Raw genomic sequence first — 27653 nt, forward strand, 5'->3', positions numbered from 1 at the left:
GACTCAGATGGTGCTATCTAAAAATGCTAAAATACTTTCTCAGATTCCTGGGTTTATAATGAAGAACAACTAACTTACCCGTAACTCCTGTTCTCCTAGCTGGTGCTTTTAATCTAGTATTAACTAGATTATTTAACTAGCAGTTAGTTAAATAATATAATGGTGACTCTCAAGGTAACTTAAAATGCTTTAATAGAAAGAACCAGTCAATTGTGGGAAGAAATAGTGCATTTGACTTTATATACCACGGTACTTTCATTAACAAGACTTATACTTCAGTACAACTACATCTCTGTCAAGGTTAGCTGGTGACAAGAGTTCAAACCAACTTTGAAAAAATGTTTAACAATAAACTCAGAGGGCTTCCCTGGTGGCGCAGTGGTTGAGAGTCCGCCTGCCAACGCTAGGGGACGCGGGTTTGTGCCCCGGTCCGGGAGGATCCCACATGCCACAGAGCGGCTGGGCCCGTGAGCCATGGACACTGAGCCTGTGCGTCCGGAGCCTGTGCTCCACAACAGGAGAGGCCACAACAGTGAGAGGCCCGCCTACAGCAAAAAAAGAAAACAAAAAAATTCAGAGATTCAATCTTTCATAAAACAAGTATTACTAAGTGTCTACTATGTGCAGACATTCTTAAATAAATACACTTTGGGTGTATTTGTGAACAAAACAAACAAAGGTAAGAATTCCAAGCCTTCATGGAGCTTACATTCTAGGGGGGAAGGACAATGCCCCTCACAATGAACCTAATAAGTTATATTGAATAAAGGATGACTAAGAACCTTTCATTGTGAAATTAAGTTCAAATTTTGTAAATACTGATGACCTAGTCCTTTATGGACATAATGTCTGTCCACTGTGTCGCTGAATCTCCACTGTGACCCTCAAAGGTGCACCTCTTATGACTAACATGAATTGTTTGGTAATATGAACCAATAACTGGATTTCATATTTTCTCTTTGAACTAGTGTCCAATGTGGCCTGTCCTCTCACTCAGAGCCCTCAGTATCCGTTTCCTGTTCTTCCAACCGAATGGAACGGATCTCCCTGTCTCTGAAGGCCATGCACACAATATCTTGGTCGAGCACTACACTAAGTGCTGAGGATACAGAGTTGTTTAAGACACAATCTTTACCCCTAAAGAGTTAACTGTTCAATAGGAGAAAGACAAAGGAAGATCAAGGCTTATGAGTGTGTAACTGAAGTGTGCAAAGCATGCTGGGTGCATCTAGAGGATGGGATGATTACCTCTGCCTGGAGAAGGCTACTCTGAGAAGTGCCCAAGCTGAGTCTGGGAGGATAGGTAAATGTGTGAAGGCAGAAAGGTCCAGTCGTTCATATGGGCCAGGAAGCATATGAGCTTGGGACAGCAGCCAGAGAGAAAGTGACCCTAAGAAGCTAAATCCTAGAACAGTGGAGGCTATGTCTGCATGGATGCCATCACTAGGAACTACATCCCTCATGGGAAAAAAATGGAAAACAAAAGTAAAGGTGGCTTCCAAGCAGACTTGAGCTATAGTACTAGGCACACTGAGAAAGATGACTGGACCTCAAGACACAGGTTAACCAAAGGAAGGAGACCAAACAGCAAAAGAGGATGATACTTATAATGTAACCCAGACCCAAATCCCACCCATGTTCTCTTGGCAGACTTCTCCACTCTCCACTGGACATGTCACCAACCAGTCATCCAGGGTTAACAGAAACCATTCCACTCATATGCTAGTCTCGGCCCAGCAATGTTTCCAAACCAAGCACAGGGGAAGTGCCATTTTGTGTGCCCTGTATATAAGCAAAAGGTGGATAAGATAAAGAGAGCCTTCCGCCCTCATGTTAAATACCCATGAAATGCATGTCTCAGAATTCACAGAAGACTATTTTTAACTACAGCCACTATCCTCTGGCACTAGATTATCAACAGTAAGAAGACATTATGCCATGGGATCGTTCTATGTGTTATATATAGCATATTATAGCATAATCATCTGTCTCCCCAGCTCGTCTTGGGAACTCTTCAAGGACAGGGACTAGCTAATAGTAGGCATTCAATTAAGGGCTGACAAACAAATGAATGAATTAACCCACCAAGTTTTTTTCCATAGTTCCAAGCTAGTATAACAGACAGAAAACACACAAATTGCTGTTATTTTTCATTCTAAATGATGACAGCAAGAGGCTATTCAACTAGCTTCTCGCAAACATGAAGTCCATGGCCCTACATGTAGACACAGAGTCAAACGCCAGAATCGGATGCGAGCAATCTTTAAACTTAAATGTTTAAATAAACAGATTTCCACTCTCTGAAATTTGCTGAGAGAATGCAATAATGGCAATTCAAGAGTCCCCTTTCCCCCAACACACACATCCAAGCTTTGAAAGAAACATCATAACCCAAAACACCATGGGACAAAAACCTTTCTGCAAAACTTCAAGAACGTGGTTTAAACCCTCACCTCCTCTGAATGACTACATAAATATGCAGTGTCCTAGCCGAGGCTGAAACATACCATTAGACAAAAATGGAAGAGAAAATTTTCTTGAAAAAAACACTGTTAAATAAAAAGTAAGTAGTAATTTACATCAGAGTCTAATACCCTGGGCAGGCAATCCTTGGGCCTAGACTACTGAGGTGTGCGTGAACACAGCAGCCTCACAAGCAGCCGGCTTTGTCCCTTCTTCTTAAGATCTTTCCAGCAGTTGTTCTCTAGGGCCCAAATTAGATGCTATGCTTGATGAAGAAGAAAGTTGATTTCACTGATTAAAAATAATAATGATAATAAGATTTGCGTAGAGAAACGCAGAAGTAGCAGTCCCGACTGACAGTTTTCGAGCTCAGCCCTCACCCCCTCATGGTGTGAGGGTGTGTGTGTTTGGGGGGCAGGGGGGGGGTCTTTTCCTAGTGAGGAGGAGAAGAAAGTGCAGAGACTAGTACACCAGAGAACTACCCTTTCTGGAATTCATAGAGGGTCTGGCCCAAGCCTGGGGACCCGGGTTTTGTCAGGGGCGCCTCCCTGCTGTCCTGCTCTGAGCTGTTGCACATGAGCAGAGAGAGACAGGAGGCAGGCCCCTCTGACACCTACTTAACCGAGGCAGATGGGGAGGAGGGTGTGTGGGATGCCTTTACTTCCCCCTCAGGAGGCTCCCAGCAGGAGCCCAGAGCCAGCAGCTCCAAAATCAGATTTCCACACATCCTCCCACCCCAGAACATGCCTTACGTCTCTGGCAGGAGGAAACGGAGCAGTAAGCAAGTATGATTCTAGTGTATGAAGGGGGTTTTAGAAGACCTAAAGAAGCCTTCTTACAGGATTCTGCACTTTTTTCAAACCTCTACAGAGGGAGCCAAGTTGGGAAACAGTTACTCACTCATTGACCCAAAGGGGGCAGGGGTGTTACTCTGAGAAGGACACAATCAGTGTCTGCAAGACGTCCTGAGCTACAGACACATACTTTATTAATAATCTTACATATACAAAATGTCGAAGGGAAAGCCTAACAGGCTAATTTCTGACAGCTCCAGATAACAGCAGGAGGAACTGAAGCCATGCTGATTCTCCGGCTTCTACACACTCCCCAGAAGCACTGATCCCTTTTCCCACCCAAGGGATGTGATACAAATAAATAAATACAATTATCTGTAGAACTTAAAGTGCAAGGACAACACTGTGAAGTCCTTCGCCCCAAGTGCAGTGACTTTTGGGAAACAGATAGGAAAATAAAAAGAACAGCTGGAAAATTTAATTACAGAAGAACAACGCAAATGCTGACATTGCTTCACAGAACTAGCCAATAGCCAAAGCCATTTTCCTTACCTTAAGATACAGAAGCAACTCTTGGCTCCTGAAGATAAGCGGCAGAACCCGAATCTCTGTTTGCTGTCAATGTCAGTGAGCACAAATGTGAAGTTCTGGCCAACTTGGCTAACTGAGAGGCTGCGGCAGAGACAGAACAAAGGGGAAAATGAATGTGCAGTAAGTTTCCTGATAAAGTATCTAATCACAACAAGTCGTTGAACCTGTAACATTTCCTTTCTCAGTGGAATTCTTTATAAATGAACTTAAAATTTACACACTTCAAGGGAACAGACTGTGAGCTAGTATTTAAAAACAAAAAATGACAGCAAGCAGTGACCACGTCATCACAGCTACCAAACCTCCTACTTGCTGAGCTCAGGCAGGTGTCCCTGTTGATCACTGCATCCAGTTCTGAAAGGTGGATTCTATTAACCTCATTTTATAGATGAAGAAATAACCTACAGTGGCACTGCCTAAGGTGCCAGCTGGTAAACTGCAAAAAGCTGAATTTTAAACCCAGACCCATCTGACGCCAAAGCCCTCTCTGCCAGCTCGCTGGTAATGATGCTCACTTGATCATTCCTCTAGTTCAGAAAATAACAGGGATTGCAACAGCAGAACTGAAGTACCAGCCACAAAGTTAGACACTTGATATTATACCATCTCATTGACTCTCCCAGCAACCCCGGAATTTAGAAGATGTTCCCATTTTACAGAAAAGGAAACTATAGAACTGAATAGGTAAATAACTGAATCAAGTTCACAGAGCTACTAAGGGGAGGACCTGGAATTCAAAAGAGGGCAAGGTTAGCTGTTATCTTCCTAAATTCCTGTATCTCTCATAATTTCCGAATTTATGAGGAATATATTTTATATCTTACAGGACAGAAATAGCAAATGTCTTATCAATGCAAGGTATTTTTTAAGAAATGGAAACAAGGTTTTAAAGAAAAACATTTAAGATAAAAGCTAAAAATTCCTGCATCAACACAAAAATCAGCAAACCACACATAAAATAGAAAACATCTGCTTCAAAAAATTAAAAAGCATATTACTAATCACATTAATCTAGAAACTCTTTTGTAAAGTTAAAAAATGTTTAAAAAATCCACTTTTTAAAATCAGTTTACCAGTTAGCTTAGATTCCTTTTTAAAAAGAAGCTAAATATTACAAATACTAATACACAAATTTATGCTAACATAATATTTTAGAATGTGACATTGAATTATTCAAAGGAACTCATTAACTAGTATTGTATCTTATACAGAACATATTTTACAAAATATACTCAAATTGATAAAATATTCAAATTGATGCTCTCACCTATAATCTGTTATAAATTGTCAGTAGAAATGAAAAATCATGGTTCACCAGGCCTTTTCCAAAGGCAGACTGATTGAGTTTTTTGATAGGATGTGAATTAAGTTTTCAAATATGGATAGCCTTTTTTCCCCTAAAACTCCCTTATACAGGCCACATAAGAAAATTAAAGAGACTTTCAAGGTATTCCAGAACAAAAGGTCAATGGACCCTACTGGTCATATTAAAGGAAACAATTCCAGCCCTCAAGGAGTGGTTAGAGAGTACAAGAAAATAATTCAGAAAGAAAAGAATGTTCCAACACTCCTTTTTTAACTAGGAAGGTGAACAAAAACAAGGTAGCAATTTAAAAGCAATGTGGTAATAAAACAGGTGTAAGTAAGTAATGCTATCCCTCCACCTTACACAAGCCAGGAGAAGGAACATATTTCTATAAAAGTTATAGAGCTGTCAAGGGGACACCAAACTACCTTCTTACGGCTGTTATGTTTTATCTATAAAGCTTGGATACTGTGTTACTATGGTGATTTAATACTATGTTTTAAAGGGGGATTATATGATTAATTTTAACAAGGTTGAGAACTAAAGATGTGTGAGAAACAGGATTCTAGCTCACATAATTAAAGTGATTGGGGAAAAAACTGGGCCTCATTGCGGGAGGGGGAAAACCTGTATTATTGAAATATTTAAACCAACAGGTCAGGATGATTCTAAGTTACAAATAAGGTCATGCTTTTATGAAATACTATCATGTGATCATGTAAAATATGACTGTTCATTATTTTAACTCATGGTTTGATTTCACTTCTAGACTGTTTAAAAAGAAGCATCCTAGAAGGAAAGGGTATTGATAGGACTAGATGAAAAGAAAACACCCAGGATTTCTAGGAAAAGGACACAGAAGGAACACAACTTGGTTTGTGATTTGAATGTCATTAATTTCTCTATTATCTTTTCACTACCTTTAAAAAGGCTGAAAATTCTTTCAGCTACATTGTAGGCTCAAAGAAAGATTCATTACTCATTTACTTCGTTCAAATCCCAATTCAATCACTTGCTAACTGGGCCTTAATTTAGCAAGTTACTTAACCTCTAAGTAGCTCAGTTTCTTCTCCTGGAAACTACCAACCAACCCAAAGCATATTTGAGGAATAAGTGAGATAAGCATTTGGTATAAAGGCTAGACCATTGTAGGAACAATTAATAAAAGAGATACAAGCTGCTACCATCTGAATGAAAACTAAAATTCATGTTAAAATCATCCATTTGCTTAGAATCTTCCTGACTGACTCAGCTTTGTAATACTTGTAAATGGAGGAAGGAAGCCTGCCTTTCAGCAAGGGGGAGTCCTCTGGGTGACCAAGTGAGTTACTCATTCTTGCATTAAAGTGAAAAAGATTCTTTTTGGGGTGCCACAACTTAGAAGGGGACACATTATTCTCAGTTGATTCACCTTTTAAATTCCTAGTAGGGTGAAGTACAAGTCATTAAAAGCCCCAGACCATTAAACTCTAAAATATTTTTTCCTTGGACACTCAAATTAACAGTCAAATTGAGTTCAGATTAACTCAAAGGAGTCTGAATGTTCAAGGAATTTGTCATTCCCTCTCTACTATTTCTCCATAAAAAATGACTTTGGGGAAAGAAAGGGTTGGTTTCCTTAAAGGCTGCAGTTTTTGTGATTACCTCCAGGATCAGAATCCGTGCATTTTTTACAGGAATCAGAGATTTCATGATGATTAAAGGTAGTGGGAATCTTAGAAACCATCTCGTCCAATTCTCTTGTTTCATAGATGGGGAAACTGAGGCTCAGGGTGTTTTGTTGTGATGGTGGTTTGGGTTTGCTTTTTTCAAAGTAACCAGGACCAAAATAAAAACCCAAGCCCAATTCTTGTTCAAAGTCCTTTCCATTCTGCCATGCTGCACCAAACACGATGAAAACCCTCCAAAGAAGTTGTCAACTCGGTTTAAGGAAATCAGGTATGTGAGGAATTCAAATAGTTGTCTCATCAAACAGACTAATTATACTTCCCACTAAGCAAGAGAAACCAAATTTGAGTATTTCCAGAATTAAGCCAGGTGACCAGGACCAAAATCACCCTTAGCTGTGCTTCCCATGCCTAGGTGAATACAGAAAACAGAGGAGAAAAGTAATGACCATTCCAACCAGACTTTAAAATTCATGCTGCCTCTTAAATGCCTGTCAGCCACTCAAGACCCCTCCTACAACACTGTGCCTAATATTCAAGTTATTTATAGGTTCAGTGTATAAATGGCATGAAGCAAGTGGATGGATAGTTTGATTCCAATCTTCCAGTGAGAAATCAGATTTTCTATATCAGCCTCACTTTTTTCTTTTTCTTTTTCTTTTGTTTTTTGTTTTGTTTTGTTTTTGTTTTTGCGGTACGCGGGCCTCTCACTGTTGTGGCCTCTCCCGTTGCGGAGCACAGGCTCCGGACGTGCAGGCTCAGCAGCCATGGTTCACGGGCCCAGCCGCTCCGTGGCATGTGGGATCTTCCCGGATCGAGGCACAAACCTGTGTCCCCTGCATCGGCAGGCGGACTCTCAACCACTGCGCCACCAGGGAAGCCCTATCAGCCTCACTTTTAAGGTTAGTTACCCATCTTACAAACTGAGCAACTACATTGGGCACCGTAACAAGTGCTGGATATACAACATCCATCCTGCTGTGGAGCTTCCTGTCTAGTTGAAGAAAGCATAATAAACTCAAAGCACACAGCTTGTGTTAGTGTTATATGAAACGAAAGAAAGAACAAAGACAGAAGAAAATGGAAGAGAAGGAAAAGCCCTACTGAGACAATGTGGTCAGAGACAGCTTCTCAAAAATGCTGACAATACTGACCTAAAGGATGGGATGGAGCAGCCACTCCACAAGCAGGGCACTGGGTGTTTCAGGCAGAGAAAGAGCTGCACAGAGATTCTTCAGCTGGAAAGAGCTGGGTATGTTCAAGGTACTAAAAGGTCACCAATACAGTTAAGGCCCCAGAGACAAGGAGGAAGTGGCTTAAGAAGGTGCAAGATAAAGCAAGCACCAGATCATGCAGAGAGCCCCATAGACCATGGTAAAGAATTAGGATTGGCTGATTGATTGATTAATAAGGGCAATGGAAAGGTATTGAATGATTTTAATCAGGAGAATAACAGTCTGGCCTACAGTTCTAAAATTTTTAGCTGACTCTTACATGAAGAACAATTTGGAAGAAGGCAAAAGTAGGAGCAGAGAAAACAGTCAGGAGGCTAGAGCAATAGTCCAGGTGAGATTGGATGGTGGCTTAACTCTTGTAGTGAGAGTGAAAATGGATCAGGTGGATAGATCCAAGTTAGAGCCACAGCAGATGGACTGAGATGGAGTAAGAAGGCAGCATATTACCATTTAATGGTAGGAAAGTCTAACGTGTTTGGGAAGAGTTCCAAGAGTTTTATCTGGGACATGTTAAGTCTAAGAAACCTGTAAATAGAAATGTCCAGTACATAGCTGAACATACTACGTAGGAAATCAGGGGAAAAGTTTGGGCTGGAGCTATAAATTTGGAAATCATCTACACAAAGATGGTATTTAACACCATGGTAAAGGATAAGATCACTTAGGAAGAGAACTGAGAGAAACAGAAGAGGATCTAGGACTAAGTTACAGAAATACCAATTTAGAGGATGGGTAGAGAAGAGATCATCAAAGAAGAAAAGAAGAACCACCAGGCAGAACAAGCAGGAGGGAGTGGTCGACCAAATCCACAGGCATCAAGATAAGAGGAAAAAATGTCGATTGAATTGAGCAACATGGAGGTTTTAGACAGTCTTGATAAGAAAAGCTCTAGTAGAATGACAAGCTGAAGAGGGCTGAGCGATAAATTAAAATGTGCAGGTAACTCTTCCAAGAAGTGGAGAATTAAGCAGTAATTGAATGGGAATGAAGAGTCAAAGATGGGTATTATTTTTAGGATGGAGGAATACCAGAGCTTTGTTTTTAAGCTGTTGGGAATGATTCAATAGAGGCAGAGACTTATGATGTAGGAGAAAGAAGATGAAACAGTAAGGTTTGGATTTTGGATTAGAATCCCAGATATGCCACTCACTAAGGATGTGAGCACAGGCAAGTTACTGCACCTCTCTGAGCCTCATCTCTAAAATGGGAATAATACTTACCTTGCAAAGTGGTTTTGAGGATTAGAAATAATGTATACAAAGTAACTGGCATCTAATAGGTACACAGTGAAAATAATTACTATTGCTATGAAATTATAAAATTTGAGAGATGGAATAGAAATATTTTGCTGTTCTGTTCATTACAGCTTCCTAGCAATTACCTGTTGGGCCATCTACTGCAAGGCATCCATAAGAGCTGCTTCTCCTTTCCTTCACTGTATATGAGACATCAGGCGGGAATCAAGTTTTATCAAACTACCACATCTCCCAACCTTTAGGTACATGAGCCTCAAAGTTTCTTTCCATAAACACAACTTCCATCTGCCTAAGACTCGAGTTTTTCACATTCCCTGCTCAAAGATCCCGGTGGCAAAAATGGCATTGACCCAAAATGCCTGGGGACCAAGAGTACGTCACACACTCTGCTCGAGAAACTCACTGGATAATTCTAAGAAGAGAGATCCCTCCACTCCCTCATCTACATGAGCCCGACAATGTAAAAATGAATCATAACTGGAGAATGAAAAAGTATCAAAACAAAACAAAGAATCAAAACTAGAAGGAACAGCAGAGACCTCGTTCAATTCCCTCATTTCATCCATGAAGAAACGAAGGTACTCATGGGAGGGGCCACTTGCCTCACGGCACAGAGCAAGTCAACGGCAGAACCAAAACCGTAACCTAGGTCTCCTGGTTGACACCCCCAATGCTTTGTCCACTAAAGCCCAATTGCTTCATGGTTCTCAAATGCTACAGAAAATGACCATGGGGCACAGCTTAACCAAGAGCTTAAGCTAAATCAAGGGACTAAACCAAGGGTGAAAAACAAGGGATGCAAGTGGCCAAATGGATTCAGTTTTGAAAAGCACAGCAGGATGAATGCATAGAAGTGGAAGCGAGAGGAGAGATCTGGGCAGACGTATACTAATGCACTAATCATGCGCCTTAGTTTCATTTTCTTTCAATTATCTGAATAAAAATGGGTTTCATTGTCTTCAGTTATCTGAATTTTCTACTTTTTTACAATAACTACATATTGCCTTTGAAATAAATGTTAAGAGTTTGCTTGGTGACTTTCTTTGTGGTGTGATGGATCTAACAACGGCAGTATGATATAGAACAAGTATGATGGAACTGGAAGTCAGACAAACGTGGGTTCCCACAGCAGCTCCGCCACTTACCAATGGTGGGACCTTGGGCACATTAGTGGACCTAGCTGAGCCTCTGTTTCCTCATATGTGGCATTATGATAATGGCAACCTTGCAAATGTGTAAGATTTTAATGCAGGAAAAGAACACAACAGAATGCGTGGCACATAACAGATACATAATAAAATGGTAAATAGCATTTGAACCACATTTGCATCTGTGATTACATCCTAAACCATTAAACTGTGCCTCTGCCCTTGAAAAGATCACTTCATGCTCATGTCACTTGTGTGTACTAGTATAATTAACAGGACAACTGAATAGTACCTGGTTTTCTGGGTTCTGAAAGAAGATAAGCACAAACATGGAGAATAGCTTTGCCACCATCCAGTGAGTCTCTTGAGTGCTTTGACTAACTGAAGCAGGTTGCCAGCTATCAAGAGCAAGTAAGTAGCACCACAATATGAAATGGGATTCAAATCTTTTTTATTTTTTTGAAGAGCCTGCTTTCATCAAGAATAAAAACTTTTTGAGAGTGATACAGGGATCTCAGCACTGTCGTTTCACTGCTCCTTTCCACCAAGTGCTTCAAGTGCAGGGTAGGGTAGAAATAACTCTGGCTTGGGAATAAGATTATCCGTCCCCCCGCCCCCCGGCTCTGTAATTACATAGCTGTGACATAAGGAAGTCATTTCACCTCTATGGATCTTACTTTCCCTTCTGTAAAATGGGATGCTTACGCCAGATGAATTTCAGCTTTAAAATCCTGTGGTCTTATTCCCACACATTTTCAAGGCCTCCTGTAGTCAGAGCCCAAGCTCTTACGGCACACATTACCCTCTCAGCAGGAGTCTCCATCTGCTCTGGCCAAATGATCTCTAGGCTCATTCGCAGTTTCTCCTCTACCTTGCTCTTCAGCGCATGTGGGGTGTTGGGCTCTCCCTTCCACTTACCCCATTCTTGCTGTCCTTGCAGTCTCAACACAAGCCTCACCCACTATATGATGTTTTCTCTGACCATCTCAGTCTTTCCCAACCTCATTATCCTTTTGGATAGATATTGTTTACTGTGTCTTTACAATACATTCTGGACTAGACTGAGAAATGCATGGACAGCAGAGCTCCAAGTCTGATACCATTTCCATACCACCCAACATAATGCTACACATTCTGAACCTTCCTTTGCCCTTTTGTAAAAGAGATACCACCGCCACCTATCTCCTAGAGTTGCTGGGAAGAATAAATGAGGTATTACTGTAAAAATGTCCAGCATGTTGACTAGAATCAATTAAGAACTGAAATATTAATTTCCTCCTTACCTCCCTCTATCTGGTGACTAGTCTTCCCACAAGGTGGTCTACTGAGAAATGTACTCATTTGGGAGATGGATGTCTAGACTGTGCTAGCAGCCTAAGCGGACCTTGGGCAAGTCAGGATTTCTCTACAGCTTAGATTTCTTCCAATGATGACAACAGCACTTGTTCTCATCTTTTATGACAGAAGGATAAAATGAGATAACACATGAGAAAGCACTTTCTTTTGAAGAGCTACCAGCATTATTATTTTTCATAAGTCCTAGTTTCAGAAAACAAACCTTAAAACAACAGAAGAGACAGCAAGATGCCAATGTTAATGGGTGATTTGATGACGACTGTGAAAATCCCACTCTTGATATAGACTAGAAATGTCAGAAAGTTGTATTTACTGTTCCTTGAGGTAGAAAAGCACAGATACTGAAAAGATTAGGTAGCTTTCTTTTTTGAACATAATCACCCGGGGCATTACTCATCTCCCATGCCGACATATTTTCTAAGTCAAACAATATTATAAATACCTCTGCGGGGCATTGTGGGCCTCAGAATCTGGGCATATCCATTTGACAGTGCTAACTGCGAGCTAATAAAAAGCAGTGACGTTAGAACCTTTGTATTTTTTTGTAAACAAACTTAATTATTATTATCTCTTCTGCAGTGAAGTATGCCACAGTTAGAAGTGGGGCAACAGAAGAGAAAAAATATAGTCCCCCAACTAAGTTGATTTTTTTGTATCAATAAAAGTTATCAATGCCTACAGGGTGCATAATACAACACAATGTAAGAAAGAACCATTGTATACAATAAAGATTAAAATGTATCCATAAAGAGATATTTCTGTCCCAAATTGTTTTGTGGAAAAAAAAAAAATGAGAAACACGATTAGGGGAGGGTAATTTGGAGAGAAGCATTTTAGAAGAAAGATGTTTTTCTAACAAAATAAAGACATCAGCCGTTACTGGTGACAAAACAGATTTTAGCACTATAACTTAAGGACACTGTTTTTCTTCCATTTCAGAATGTAATCACCCAGACAGGTAGGTAAGTAAAGATGTGTGTGGGGCATGAGATAGGGAGGGGGTGTGTGTGTGTGTGTGTGTGTGTGTGTGTGTGTGTGTGTGTGAGAGAGAGGGTGTGTGTGTGTGTGTATGTCTTGGGAGGGATTTAATCTCATTGCTTATTTCTTCTAATATTAGTTTATAAAGTCAATTAAGGAATACCTATCCAAAACAGATCACCACTCTTATCAAGAAGTCATGTAAAGACATATTCTTATTTTTTTTGTTAAATACCTAGCGACATTTTAAAAACATTTCACCTTTATTAATTTGTATAAATATGCCCTTGCCATAATTTGTAATACATTTTATAAGCAACTGGAGGAGATTTCATGCATCACTAATTCATACATATAAATGTGAAGTTTGCATTAAACGTCTCTAAACAAAACCCTACTTCCTTGCTATTTTTAGAAGGAACAGGATAAAGAAGAGACAAGAAGACTCTCATTACAAAGGCTGACCCTCTTAAAATTAAGTCTATTCTGTTTTGAGCATCAACCTGCTACTAAAACAGCCCTGGTACCAGGATTTTAAAAGGCCCGAGTCTGGAAATACTACGATGGTTGATTGGCTTCAAAAAATAACATGTTAGAACCACAGAAAACAGTGATTATAAGTGGCTGGCAACATTCCAAAGCTGCTTTTTAGTACTCCTTTGCTTTTTAGTATTCTTTTAAACTCCTTTGGCTACCAGTTCTCATCTCACACCATTTTTAGGTTTATGCCAAATAAACCAGGACACTGCTACTACAGAGTGTAGAAAAGATCCAAGCAGTACACTACCCACACGCACTCTAAATCACTAAACTCTTTCAGGTCTGCCTCGTCTGGGTATACTAAAATATATGATAGAACCTTCCTGAAGATGGGCACATTGCATAGCTTTCTTGGAACAGATTATGCCACTTATTATTTATAATGATATTTTCTAAAACCTCTGTCGCTAAAAGTGGAACTTAACATTTATACAGTCTAATAGTTCAATTTTCCATGAAGACAACATTACGAATGGGCAGCAATCAAGTGAAAAAATAAATGATTGCAAAAACAATGCTTAAACTGTAATGAAAAATACAGTAGACCTTCCTTGAAAATAAGATTAAGATGACTGTTTTGTCATTTTATTAACATTATTAGTAAATTATAGTTTTATAAGTTAAAAAAGCTCTTCTAAAATTGTTTTTAAAAATAAGCTATTGGCTTATTTAAAAATAAAAAAAAGACCCTCAGACTATTTTAATTATCTTCAAGTTCTGATATTCATACCACTTCAAGAAACAGTTAATCATAATGCAAATACTAAGGAAATGTTTAGATGATTTTTATTTTTTAGTCTAGAAATCTACTGAAAATGCTTATTTCCCCAGAGATACCATTCTTAGACACCTAAACAAAATGCAAGACACTATTTGGCAATGTGCTTTTTAAATAGCTGAACACCTTTAAACAAGTTGGGCCTATGCTGATTTAAATTTTAAGTTGAAGTCTAAGAAAAACAAAGTCTACATAATACTCATAAGGCCATGGAGTTACACAATACTACTTGGTTAAGTCAAATATATTCCTATTTCAATAAAAATTAAATAGCACTGAATTAAATACCAACCATTCTTAATCATGGTTTGAGTCTGATAACCAAAATAAAAAATTTAATGTCATGCAAAATATATCTCACAAACTAACCAATGCAAAGCTCTAGGCTTTAAACTTTTTGATAGTGTCAATAAAATCCCCGGGAAAGGAGAATACTGCAACTCTCCTTGGAACATAGGTGTTTTAAATCATGGTTAAACAGACAGAATGTTAAGAATGGTATGGTTTTTATTTTCCATAGCAGGTTTATTGACACTTTTTTTTCTAGTAAAGTTTGAAAAGCTGACACTACCTGTCCACATAGAAGGGGAAACAAAACTTGGTCAAAGTCTGTAGAACTTCCTGTGGAGAGAAAGAGAGATAATTTATACATCTAATGGGACCAATAAATCTAACATTAACCATGGCACACAATCTAGCAACTTTACCCTAAAGAAAGAGGAGACAGATGAAGAAATATGGGCTTTATCAATTACATGGGAGGAGTACCAGGCAGTCAATCATGAGAAATAATAAACATGATCAAACTTCATTAAAAATGAAAAATTAATCAAGAATCACACATGGGCAAGCAGCAGGAGCCATGCAGGAAAGCTCTGAAGGGAGGGAGGCGGGTGGGTTGCTGAGTGTTAACACCCCTCCAGGGACCATCTCCAGCCTGACCATATGGATCAGAGTGAATAACACCGAGCCACATGGGTTTGGCCTGGCAGGGCCGCTGTTGCTGGCACCGTTTTTGCCTGTTACCTAGGAACAGAGGGGGCCAGGATTAGACAACGCTTCCCAACATCAATAGGCCAAATCACAAGCAAAATAGAAAACCAACTGGAAGATAATTGTCCCCGAACATTGTCAACTACATATTTTTAGAGTTTAAAACTTTATTTACTTACTTTATAAAGAAGTTGCCATTTCTGGCATGAATTTATTTTGTAATCAAACTATAACAATTTTAAGTGTGCAGTATTTTTAGTCATTATCATTAAACGTCATTATCAAAATGGAACACACTTACCTGCTTGTAATTTATAAAAATCCAAAGCAAACTACCAGTTTAAATGTCTTTTTACAAATATGTAGGTACATAAAACCAAGCACATTACTCAGGGGAAGTATACAAAAAGGGTACAAAAAAAACCCCAGAGTGACATTTCAAAGACTTATTCATAAAAGAGAAACTTCTAACATTAAGAATACTATATGAGACACAACATACAGTGGTGTGTGACTTTTCCCAATAGATACATTTCACGTACACAGAATATATACAAACAGCAACACATAGACCCAAGTAATTAATCATTACTTCCTTCACAGAATTTTCTCTAACTTGACTTAATTTTAACTGCAGACTTGGACAGACCACAGTTGGTGCTTATCATAAGTTCATAGACCAATGTTATAAATTTTAAAAAAGTATTCCTTTCATGCATTTGATTTACTTTTTAACTATTTAAAATCCAACTTCAAGACAAAATGAAGAACACATTTTTCGGTCACTGAGAAGCTGGTTCAAATTAAAACAAACCTGCCCATTGCAAATCCTAATCCAAGTGATAAATTAAAGATCAGTTTACAAATGTAGCACTTTTCTAACCAATAATAATGAATTATCAATGCTAACTGAATTGATGCTTCTCGCTTCATTTATTTTTAAAACCAGTTCTATCACTCAAGAAATAAACCACATCAATCTAATAACCCACTCAATGAAGCAGAAAGCACACTGACTTTCTCTGCCAGAGCATGTTCTGCCTACATAATTCAATTGAGCATATCCTATTTTTTTAATATCATTTTGGGCTGGGTGTATATCACAGCACTGTTAAGGCATGTCATGATACAGTAAAGGAATAGAAAAGTGAAAAATGAAAAAGGGTGGGTAAGAATACTTCAGCATAGCCTGAGGCATTACTGATACATTAATTAATTTCATAATGTGGCATATTCATAAGACCGTACACATACTGTTTTAAAACTCATAGTAAAATAAATTGCAATAGGTAATGGGGAATCAGAAGAACAATAGCAATTTTTCAATGCATAATGTTATTATCAGGCAAATATTGGCAAAGAGATCATACAACACATTCATTTTAATGTCTGCAGTTTTCATTATAAAATATATTATAAGCCCCATAAACAAAACTCTTAGGATTTACACAAAAAAAGAAATTCCTTACAAATTCCTTTCACATCAAGTTTCAAATACCACAGAGCATTGCTTGACTTTAGTTTATGTACGAAGCATTCTCTAAAACTCAGTCCCCAGTGCTCACTCATTGTGAACACCAGCTACAAAGACATTTATCCTTTACCCTTCAAAAGTTACAGGTGCAGACGTACTCCTCTACTCTATGCTGGAGTTGAGCTGACAAAAGCCCTCAAGATTTTTGAAAGAAAGGACCCCCATGGCTACAGCAGAGTCAGAGAAATCTAATATGCCCAACTTATTACTCACTACAATACAGAAACTACTTACCACTTTCTAATGTCAAGAGTAATAAGCAACCATGAACTTGTCTGTCAGATAATATTAGGACAAATATCAAAATACCCAATGTAGGCTGAGTACAACCCACCTCCCAAGAGCTTTCCTTTTTACCCAAGAAAGCAGTGGTAAGTCTAATTAAGCAATGGGGCAGGGGGATGGGGGGGAGGGAAGGGAATATAGGCAAATGTAGGCACATGTTTGTGCATTACAATATGTTTCCTCATGTTTGTGATATTGCAAGAGTTTGATATTCCAGTTTAAGTCAAACAGCACAGCAGTGTGCTGTCAGAGGAGAAAACAAAAATGAGCATTGCTCTGTGTTAGGCAAACTCACACATTATCTCAATCAGAACTGAAAAATCAAACTTCTCAGTTTGGGAAGGGGAGGACAGGAACAGGGAGGGGAAGACAAGTAATGTTTCCTGTAAATAAAAACTGCTGAAATAAACCAATTTTTCTTAATACTGATGTTTTCCCCATATATAAACAGGTAACTACCTTAACCTCTCTTTCCAAAGAAAAACACAATTACTTCAATATGAAAAGTACCACTCTCTGAGAGAGGGGACTTTAAAACACTGATCTAAACATATGTTGAGCATCACGCTTATAGCAGAGTGTCCCACAGTCTTTCAATATTAACTTTACTGGGAAAACAGTCACTAGCCAGTTACCAACCCATTTTTCTCTCTTGAACCTGTGTCTTTGGCTAGGGAACTTTCTTTGTAGAAAGTAATTCTCCTGTTTTCTTCTCTCTCTCTCTCTCTCTCTCTCTCTCCTCTCTCTCTCTCTCTTTCTCCCTCCCTCCCTCCCTTGCCTACACAAGCTCTTTCAGACAACCAGCCTCAGTACAACCTCAACTGCCACGTAAATCATAAATCGGATCTTGGAGATGCAATACAGCTGATGAAATGTAAATGACCTCGTTGCTAAGGCAGGGGGTGGGGAAGATTGTGCCAGCTCTCCAGATCAATTCCCAAGTTTATATTTTCACAAATCTTTTTATGTACAGTTTGATTTTTTAACATTTTAATGAGCAAAAAGTGCATCTATAGTAGCCAGTCACCACAGTTAAAGTGCAGGGCATGAACTAGATCCCAGGAGGGAACCAGTCCACCATGTCACCACTGGCTTTAGGACATTTGCCACCTGGTTCCATGTCCCCAGGTTCCAACTCTTTTCATAATCAAAACACTGCTGACATTATAAACCCCAGACGGGTTTTCTAAAATCCCTCCCAATCAATATATCCAACACATAACTTATTGGAGACAACACTGAGCTCATTGATTAAGGTGAGTTCAGTAGCAAAGTTTTCAAAATAAATGAGACAAGAATACAGAATTCAACCCCTTTGTGTCACCAGACAATTTATGAAATAGGCAATTTCCAAAAGGGCTTTTCTTCCCAACACAATATACAATACTTCATGTGGGAATAAGTAAGAGCAGAAGGGGCAGGGGGGGAGCGTGGAGGGCAGGCAGTTGCACTAACCTTTCAGTTATGGGTATATTAAGCAGCAGATCGCACAGTGCAGTAGAAACGCAACAACATCTACAAAGCTCTGCCCACAAGGAGATACCAAATCTCAGAGTGTGAACCAAAATATGAAATCAACAACCCTAACACTGGATTCATTTGCAAGTGAAAATCAGAAATGAATTCAAGTTTCGTCTCAGTCTTCTTTGGATTCATTTCACCCAGTTTGAATTCTCATACAGTCAGAAGGCCCATCAAGGGACCTTATTCCAATCCGGACAAAGCTGACTATGTTCTAATGAAACCGAGCTATTCCCTTAAAAACCTGGTAAAATTTTACATTTATAATATTATCCATAATAGAATCCTATCTGGAGGCAAAACTTCGAAGACTAAATTTGATGTAGTTAACAAGGATTATTAATAATGAGAGGCTAAACCAATTCCCCCTGAATTTGGAGTGCGGGGTGGGAAGGTGTATGAGATACTGCAACAGCCATCAGTTCAGATGTCAAATACTTTGTTTTCATTACTTCATTGAAACCCATAAACAAAAATTAGTTGCATTTGGCAGATGAAAACAAATGACAGTCAAACACAGACATACGCACCCCACAAATAAATGCCATCTGAAAGACAAAAGTGCAGGCTGATTATAATGTCCACTGGGGTTACAGAATGTTGGGAGATGAGGCACATTCTCAGTAGTCCAAAAGGAAAAAGAAAATGTGTGCAGGAAAACATTTAAATAGAGCAAAGAGACTGCTTGAATAAATTAATGTATTTTAAAATATGTAAAGCTACAATCACCCTCTTTGGAAATTGCTGGTATAGTGGTCGATAATTCACCTTTGTCCAAAAAGGAGTGAAGGAGGAAGAAGCAGGAAGACAGTAGGAGAGCATTTCCTGAGTCTCTCATATCTAATTTATTTGTTCATTTCAGAATGTAGATGTGTGATGAAAAGATCTGTGGAGCCCAAATTCCTAAAATACTCTATTTCTATGTTTAAAAAAAAAATTTTAATAGCATGAGGTAAATGCTGACCCTCTAAGTCCTGCAAGTGAGATCAGTGCAACTGACTTGAAAGAAAAGGCTTTGATTGATGATCTCAAAACTCAAGTTGAAAGTTAAAAACAGAACACACACAAAATCCAAACATACAAAAAAGCTAGCAAAATTTCTACCTTAAGCCATTTCAAGTTAAAACCAGGGACTCCAAGTGAAAGCTAACAGAGGTTTTAATGCTTATGATTCAGAAGAGTAAAACAGAATGGTAAGAAGTTCTTAGAAGCTTAATTAGCACCAAGTTCAACAATGTTGACCAGAAATTTCCTAAATATGAAAACAGGAAATACAATTTTTCTCCTTCCCTATAAATGTCAACTTAAACCCAAGATCCATAGTATAGTTACAACCAAACTTTTATTTTTTTCCAATGAGAAAAGGCTTTGAATAAGGAATTTTACAGAAAGGCCTTTCAACACCCAAACACAAAAGCCGGGTCAAATTTCTAACAACGCTGCTCAAATGCTACAGAGTCTGCTTCTTTTCTTTGGTATACTTCAATATTTACCCTCAGCTCACTTTTTATAAACTTTAATCTTGAGTCATGCATATGTTATCATTATGCTAACTTGTGTAATATCTAATATGCATAGTCAATGTTGTAATTCAAAAATTAAATTACAATAAGATATAGAAATTCACCATTTTCTGTACCATGTATCATGTAAACTTTATATCTAAATTATCAAGGACACTAAGTATATAGGTGGAATGCTTACAACAGCAGAAGAGCCACCTCTAGAACTACTTTTAAGTGTAAATCTTCATGACCTTTGAAGTCTAAAGTAAAAATACTGAATCTTATACAAAAATTTTTTTAATTTAACACAATCACTTTATCCTTTTGTATCCTTCCCTTTCTTCAAAAATTACTTAAAGTTGTCCCCAAATTACGATATTATATAACATTCTATATTCTCGGATTTCATTTTATTAACTTTAAACCTTACAGCAAAAGGTTTGAAAATGAGAGCTATATTTATAAGGTCAATGTTAAACACCAATAAACTTTGTGACACTGTTTCAAATACTTCGAAAATGAATAAATGATTTGGTTTGAATCTCTTGCAATTAGCATTCAGTGGTATCGGTAATATAATTCCTTGCACTTAATAGTATTACTCTACAATATTTTGCTTTGTTCATTTCCTTAGACATTTGAAATCCTATTATCTGAACATTTATGTTATGAATTTATCTAAAAGAAAGAAAGGTTGGGGAAAATGCGGGGGCGGGGGGGGAGGAATGGTTGGTGGGGGACACACAAGTCAGCACATACCAAAGGAACAGAGTCCCAACAGTGAAACTACAAACATGATTTCACTGAAGAAGCAACTTGCCCTCAGGAAGATACTATTAAAAAAAAAAAAAAAGAACACTAATAGAAATACTACTTTATAAGCATTTAAAATCTGTCAGCTTTTAAATATTTTAAATGCACACAAAAATGTGCACAGATGGGCAACTTTTTTACTTACATTTGTCTAGAAAAAAATCTTTCATTATCAAGCTCAAAGTCCTTGAATTTTTTAAACTTAATTGTGCCTCTATTTCTTAGAATTCATACCCCAAGGCCAAAGCTTTCCTGCCACCAGTCCTTCAAATCTGACTTGGACATTACACGGGAGGAGGCTCCAAGCCTCCCTGAGGTCTCACTGCTTTTACAACACGCGAAAAAGCAGTCGATAATGGGCCCATGCTGAATTCACTGCTCTCCACGTCTCCTCTTGGGACACAAGCCTAGCAGATGTGATAAAAACTGTGTCAGAGAAGTGGCTCTAGTTTGTGCCTTAATGACAACTTAAACCTCTAAACCAATACAACCAAAGGACTAACAGAACTGGCTGTTACCTCTCTCTCCTGCCAATCTTCGAATATCTCTGAACTAAATTAGCACCTCTACCCACAACATCCCTTGCCACCCCACAAAATCCATTCTAATTTTAAAAAATAAATGAATTCAGCAAACACATCGGCGGCATGAGTATCTGGGCTCTGTGTGTGTGTGTGTGTGTGTGTATGTGTGTGTGTCCTATAATTAAGCCTTAACACATATTCCATGTAGTTTATATTTTCTCAAGGTATGACTGTACATTCAGATATCTTAAAGGACTGCCTGGTATATTTCCTCTGATTACCATCCCAATAACCATATTAACACGTACAACTGGTAGCCTTACAGTTTCCCAAAAGCCCCTAAAGGTCTAACAGTTATTTTTAAATATGATCAACCATAGGAAAGAAAAGTGACATTCTGAGTTACTGAAACATTCTAACTATTAAAATTTATACAGTGGTTTTTTAAAACCGTGGGTAGTTATACTTTAACTTGTAAGAACCCTTTGTCTAACCTAATGATATGGTACCGAAAAAATAGATTTAAATGTGTACTTCTGATAACATTTTCTAAATTCTATAATTCAGCCTTCAGATGATAGGCCTTTTTACCCAGTATCTTGAAAGCCTATTCAATCACAATTGCATACCCACTTAATCAGCAATCATTGTTCTGGGATGCAGGACTTTGTTGTCAAGACAAGCACCAAAACCTTAAAAAAATTTTTTTCAGAACTGGCATAAGAAAAAAGTGATCTTTGTCAGACAAGGACAAATTTATGCAAATCTTTTATAAACATTCACAAACATTTATTTAGCTTTTGAAATGTTGGCCTCATTTGAGAGCATGAAAATGAGGGGGAAGTAGGAAAACGCAAAGGACAGCTTAGAAGCTGGCACGCTACATAAATATTCAGAAGGAAGATTATAGGATTCATGTTAGGCTGTCTTAGGCTTCTCCAAAGTCCACACAGAATAGCAAAGAACAAAACTAACGAGAAGTACAGCAGATGTTAGACAATGCATCAGCCTCTTTTCCTCTCTCACTTGGCTATACTTGGACGCTTTTATATTTCCTTTCAATATGGTTAGGTCATTCAAGGATTCTCCTATAGACTATGTATTGTGGCTACAGATCTATAAGCTGGAGGTCTGTCAGCCTTCCAAAAGTTTCCAATGAAAAGGCATTATGCAAATTCTACCTCTCTTACCCTCTTTCAGGGGGGAAAAAAGCCTCCAGTATGCAGTCATCAGAGTATTGGAAGCCCCAGCCTTCATTTCTGTATAGCTGTGTTTGCCTCAGGGCCACGCTGCTTGTTTTGACAGTGGATCCCCCTAGATAGTTGGGATTAGTCGAGCTTGTTTAGATAAACTTGAAATCAAGGCCTTCTCTAGGTAGACAGCTAGATGCAGCTACCAAGTTTCCAGCTGCCTCCTCCTTTCATCCCCAAACAACTGGAGATTCACAGTAGCTATCACAGCCACAGGCTATGTCACATACAAAGGTACAAAATTAAAGGCTGCTAAAAGAAGCCTTTGTAAGTCTTAGTGCTAAAATAAGGAATCTGTACTGCTTGGTTTATACAAATTATTCTAGCACTACCAGTATGGAACTGAAATCATCAGTTAACAAGGCATATTAATCAAGATTCCCAGCTTCTTCAAATAGACAGGATGATAGCTTGATAATATACTTAACCTTAGCTCTTGTATGAGAGTAATCACTTAAAATGTTAAAAAGGAAATAATAGGCTTTATTTATCCAGTGGCAGGGGATGTCAGACACTGTCAACAAACACTGTGAGCAGAATATGAAAATCAAAATGTAAATATCAAATCCACTTTTGAGAGGGAATTATTTAGCAATTGATTAGATAAGGCCTCGGTTCACAGTCATTTCCAATTACAGAACTGTTTCATAATCAACTTTTATTTCCCACAACTTGCAAATTCTGATGGAACAATATCAGGAGGATTCAAGAACTGAGGAAATTTATACTCAGAACAGAATAGATCGACGACATCTCATTACAAAGACAGAAGGCAAGTGATATGAAACACTATTGATATAAAAAAGTATACAATTCAAATAGTTTTCTAAAATCTAATACTCAAAGATTTTACTCTTTTGCAGCTAGAAAATGTCTCTTCAGAGGGCCAGCAAAATACAAAGAAAATAATTCAATTCCACATATATGTTTTATTTCACTTTACATATCTTGCTCCAACACGTCAATGCTAGTGTTTACCTGAGGCTGCCTGGGATAAACTAAACACAACCGAAATAGGTTTAAACATTTTCCAGAACTATTCTGTGATAAACCATATAGTACGAAGGCCTCTGACCATACTGTCAAGTCACATAAGGCAGTCTTCAATCAATCAAGTTCATATATCACCAAAGAAAATGTGCTCTCATAATTTAACAGCTAAGTCACTATTTAAAAGAAAAGCCTTAAGACATGTAAGACATTCTGGAACTGCAGTCATCATTTGAGGTTTTCTTATGAAATTTTTGGTTTATTTCATACACAACTTACAAACTAAAGAAAGACTCAGCAAACTTTTTCTATAAAGGATCAGGTAGTAAATATTTTAGGCTTTGTGGGCCACTTATGGTCTCTGTCACAGATTCTTCTGGTTTGTTTTTTTTTTCCCAACTCTTCAAAAAAGATAAAAATCACCTTAGCTCAAAGGCCACAAAAAACCAGCCCCAACCTCTGATCTAGAGTGTCAAGGAGCTGGTCACACACCATTACCCAAACAAACTCACGAACACCCCAAAACTCAAATTTAGAAATTCCTGAAAGGTAAAATGACAATGTCAATCATGTTGGTTCTCTGGTGATCCAACAATTCACACATGATTATTGCTAAATGGCCAAATGTCTATTGCATACTCTCTTTTGGAAAAATTACTTAAAATACAAAATAATACAAAGAATTAAAAAGAAAACATATTTCCACTACTCAGAATTCACAGCTGTTTTGTGGCATGGACTCTTCAGAGAAACAATTCCTTCTTATAGTAACAGTTCACTACTACAGTTTAGGTCCAGGAGTTTTCTTGACAGATAAATCATGCTCTCTGGATTCTCAAGAGCTCTTCAATTTGAGAGTTATTTTGTTTATAATATTTTTAAATTTTATTTTACTGAAGTATAGTTGATTTACAATGTTGTGTTAATTCCTGCTGTACAGCAAAGTGATTCCATTGTTTACAATATTTTAAAAAGCAATATTAAAAGAGAAGAAAGCTTTTTCTGGTGCTTTCCTCACCACATTCACTCAAATATGTTATATGTACACCCAACGTTCTGTTAGATGTAGAAGGGCCTCTTCCTGCCTCTCTCACTCCTCAATTTCTGCCCCCCCAACTCCTTTCCCTTATATGTATTCCCAGGAATTTATCTTCCTTCCTCTCTCTCTGTATCCTCCTCCATTAACATAGTCTACTTATACTTTAATTTCAATTACCATCACTGTGTAAATGACTCAAATTCAAATCTTCATTTATAAACTACCTCTCCAGCTCCGGGCGCCCATTCCAACTGCCTTTTGACAGTTCTGCCCCATGTCCCATAGTTACTTCAAGCGCAACATGTCGAAAATCCAGATGTACCATCTAGGTCCTGGTAAGCTGGTGCCTGCTAATCTCTTTCACCCCATCAGAACAAGAAAGAATCTCACTACTAACACTTGCTGGGGGACAGATGATCCATTCATGTGACTTTGATTCAAATATTTGCTGTGGTTGTTGAATTTCAAAATAACTCTGGAGAAACCTTCCCAAGTGTCAATTAACAAGGAAGGAGACAAGGGAGCCCCAGAAATCAAGAATATTTCCAAGTCATCTTAGAAAAGAAAACCGATACATTTCCCTAGGCAAAATAATATATTTAGTACCAGACAATGTGCTAAAGACCCTGTCTGCATGGAGTTTTTGATCTAGTTGAAAGACAGATGCTATGCAAAGGAATACACTAATACATTGTTGGAACTGTGACAGAAGCTGTGAAAGAACAGAAGAAAGTGCTCTAAGACAAAAAGACAGGGGCCTGAATTTAGATGGAAGGGTCAAGAAAGGCATCTCAGGAAGCGACATTTTGAGCTGAGACTTGAGGAATGAGCAGGTGTTTACCAGCCAAAGATTGCAAGAGGGATAGGGAGAAGAAGGCCAAAAATAAGTAAATAAATAACAGCATGAGCAAGGGCCACTGAACAACAGCCCTTGGCACATTCAAAGAACTAAAATAAGCCTGGCATGTTGGATCAGAGGAGGCAAGGGAGAGAGTGGCATAAGATGGGGTTAGACAGGTTGGCAGAGGCCAAATCACATGTGGCCTTAGAGGGCATGTTAAGGAGTCTGGACTTGATTCTTGTGCACTGGGAGTCACTAGGAGGGTTTGAATCTTTTGCATCCCACTTGCATGTCATTTCCTAACCCCGCTATCTACTCCCAAGTCTTCTAGATTCCAGGGGGATTCAGAAGCTATTCTCACTGAGCTCCTCTTGTCTCCTGAATTCCCATGCTACTCCTATTGCCGTCATTCCTATCATCAGACTGTCCAAAGATCTCAAGACCCTCCGTTTCCACAGGAAGGGACAGACACACAACTGGATGCCTGTCAGACCACTGAGATGGAGGAGGAGCCTCACACAGGAGCCTTAATAATAACCCTGGCAGCAGGGAGAGGGGTTGTGGTTGAAGACAGCAACATAGGGACTGTAATAGATTTGAATAGGACCAGCTTAAATCTCTCTTCAGAACCTAACAGTCTACATGTCTTCTTGCTTAATCTTCATAGGAAAGCAGTGAGACCACATGGACCAAAGGAGAATTGAGTTTGTCAGAGAATCAATATTTATTCTTGATGTAGAAAATGAAAGGAATAGAGAAAACTATTAAAGTCTGTATAAATGTAATATTAGTCATTCCTGTCAAGGGTTTACCATTTATGACTTAAAAGCTAAGAATTATGTGTACAATTTAAGGTATCTAATTGATTTACCTACGTTTCTTCTGTTTCAGCCTATATTTTGTTTCCCAAATACTCTGGAGGGGCTTAAGTGACAAGTGGAAGGAGACTGACAAAGCAGCTAATAAGTGTCACATCCTGTGCTAGAAGCTTTACATATATTCAGTGATCCTACCAGTAATCTGATGTTGATATTATCACCCTCTTACACATGAACTGAGGCCTTGAAAGCCAAGTAAAATTACTTTCAGGTAGAATGGTGAAGTAGCTTGCCTAACTGGAAATAGATAGTGATGGAAAAGCTAAGATTCAAACCCAACTTCATTCTCCTAGGAGCTCAAGCTCTTCCCACCTTGCTTTCCAATTGCAGCAGTGGAGTAAAAGATTTTTGTTGTATCAAAAGGTCTTAGGTTAGGGTAACGTTATGTGCCAGCTTGCCCAGAACATCCTGGTTATGCTCATTATCTCTGTGTAATCATGGTGCCTCCTTTTGCTCTCACAAGTGTCCTGGATTGGATACTATGGTCATTAGTCTTAGAGAGAGGGAAAACCATGGCTTGTCTGAAGGGTACTGAAAGAACAAATAGATGTTCCATCTGCCTTGTAATGGGAAACTGGGGAGTGGTGTTAGAAGAGTTAGTTTTTATCTCTTGACTCTAGGCTCTTTATCCACATTAAGGAGTTATCTACATTCTAGGGCTTAGCGCAATACTAGACATCAACAATGACATGGAAACGGCAAAAATCTTCCGTTTGCTTCATTTTCCTCACGCTACATTAGAAAACATTTATTAAACTAGACTAATGCAGGTATTGTGTACACATCATGCCTAATTCTCCTACAAAATCCTCATTACTTCCTTGTTTTATAGGTGAAAAAAAATGATGCTGAAAAAGTAAAGCCTTTGCCCAAAGTAACATTTCCAAAGCCAAATCTCATATAACATGGGGATACTTGCCTTCTACTATTCTTTGGGCCAAACATACCCAAAAAAAGGCACTTAAAATTTTTAGAGGGGATGATATTTGTTAAGAAATAAGTGAATAATGAAAAGTATTTTAGCTGCCATTAAATGTTTATTATAACAGATACATTTTAAAAATGCAAAAATATTTCTCAATTTACCAGGGGTTTAGATCTCTAGGAATGATAAGTATCTGGCAGGTTGGTAGAGTTCTCTAATAAAAATAATGTTCTTATCAATTACTGCTGACACTTCTAAAACTAGATGTTACTAACGAGGCATCATGTTTGAAATATACTCAAATATAAGAATCTTAAATTCCTCTCTGTTAGGCAAGGTGAGATTTAATAAAGGCATGTTTTGGTTTGTCCTACTTTGTTCAAATTCTGAGCCCAAAGATCACAGTGTGAACACTATTTGGTTGTTTATTATTATATATCAAA

General features: G+C 38.3%; 1 protein-coding gene across 1 annotated transcript in view; it reads right to left on the bottom strand.

The window, feature by feature from the left end:
* The window catches only part of DENND1A (DENN domain containing 1A), a 489835-nt gene that overhangs the window by 357560 nt on the left and 104622 nt on the right, over positions 1-27653 (bottom strand). The window contains 2 exon segments of the mRNA XM_024762246.1: positions 3810-3929; positions 14684-14733. Of these exon segments, the coding sequence (XP_024618014.1) occupies positions 3810-3929; positions 14684-14733 (170 nt within the window).

The sequence above is a fragment of the Neophocaena asiaeorientalis genome, unplaced genomic scaffold (genome assembly GCF_003031525.2).
Source record: "Neophocaena asiaeorientalis asiaeorientalis breed wild unplaced genomic scaffold, Neophocaena_asiaeorientalis_V1.1 scaffold78, whole genome shotgun sequence".
Classification (NCBI taxonomy): domain Eukaryota; kingdom Metazoa; phylum Chordata; class Mammalia; order Artiodactyla; family Phocoenidae; genus Neophocaena; species Neophocaena asiaeorientalis.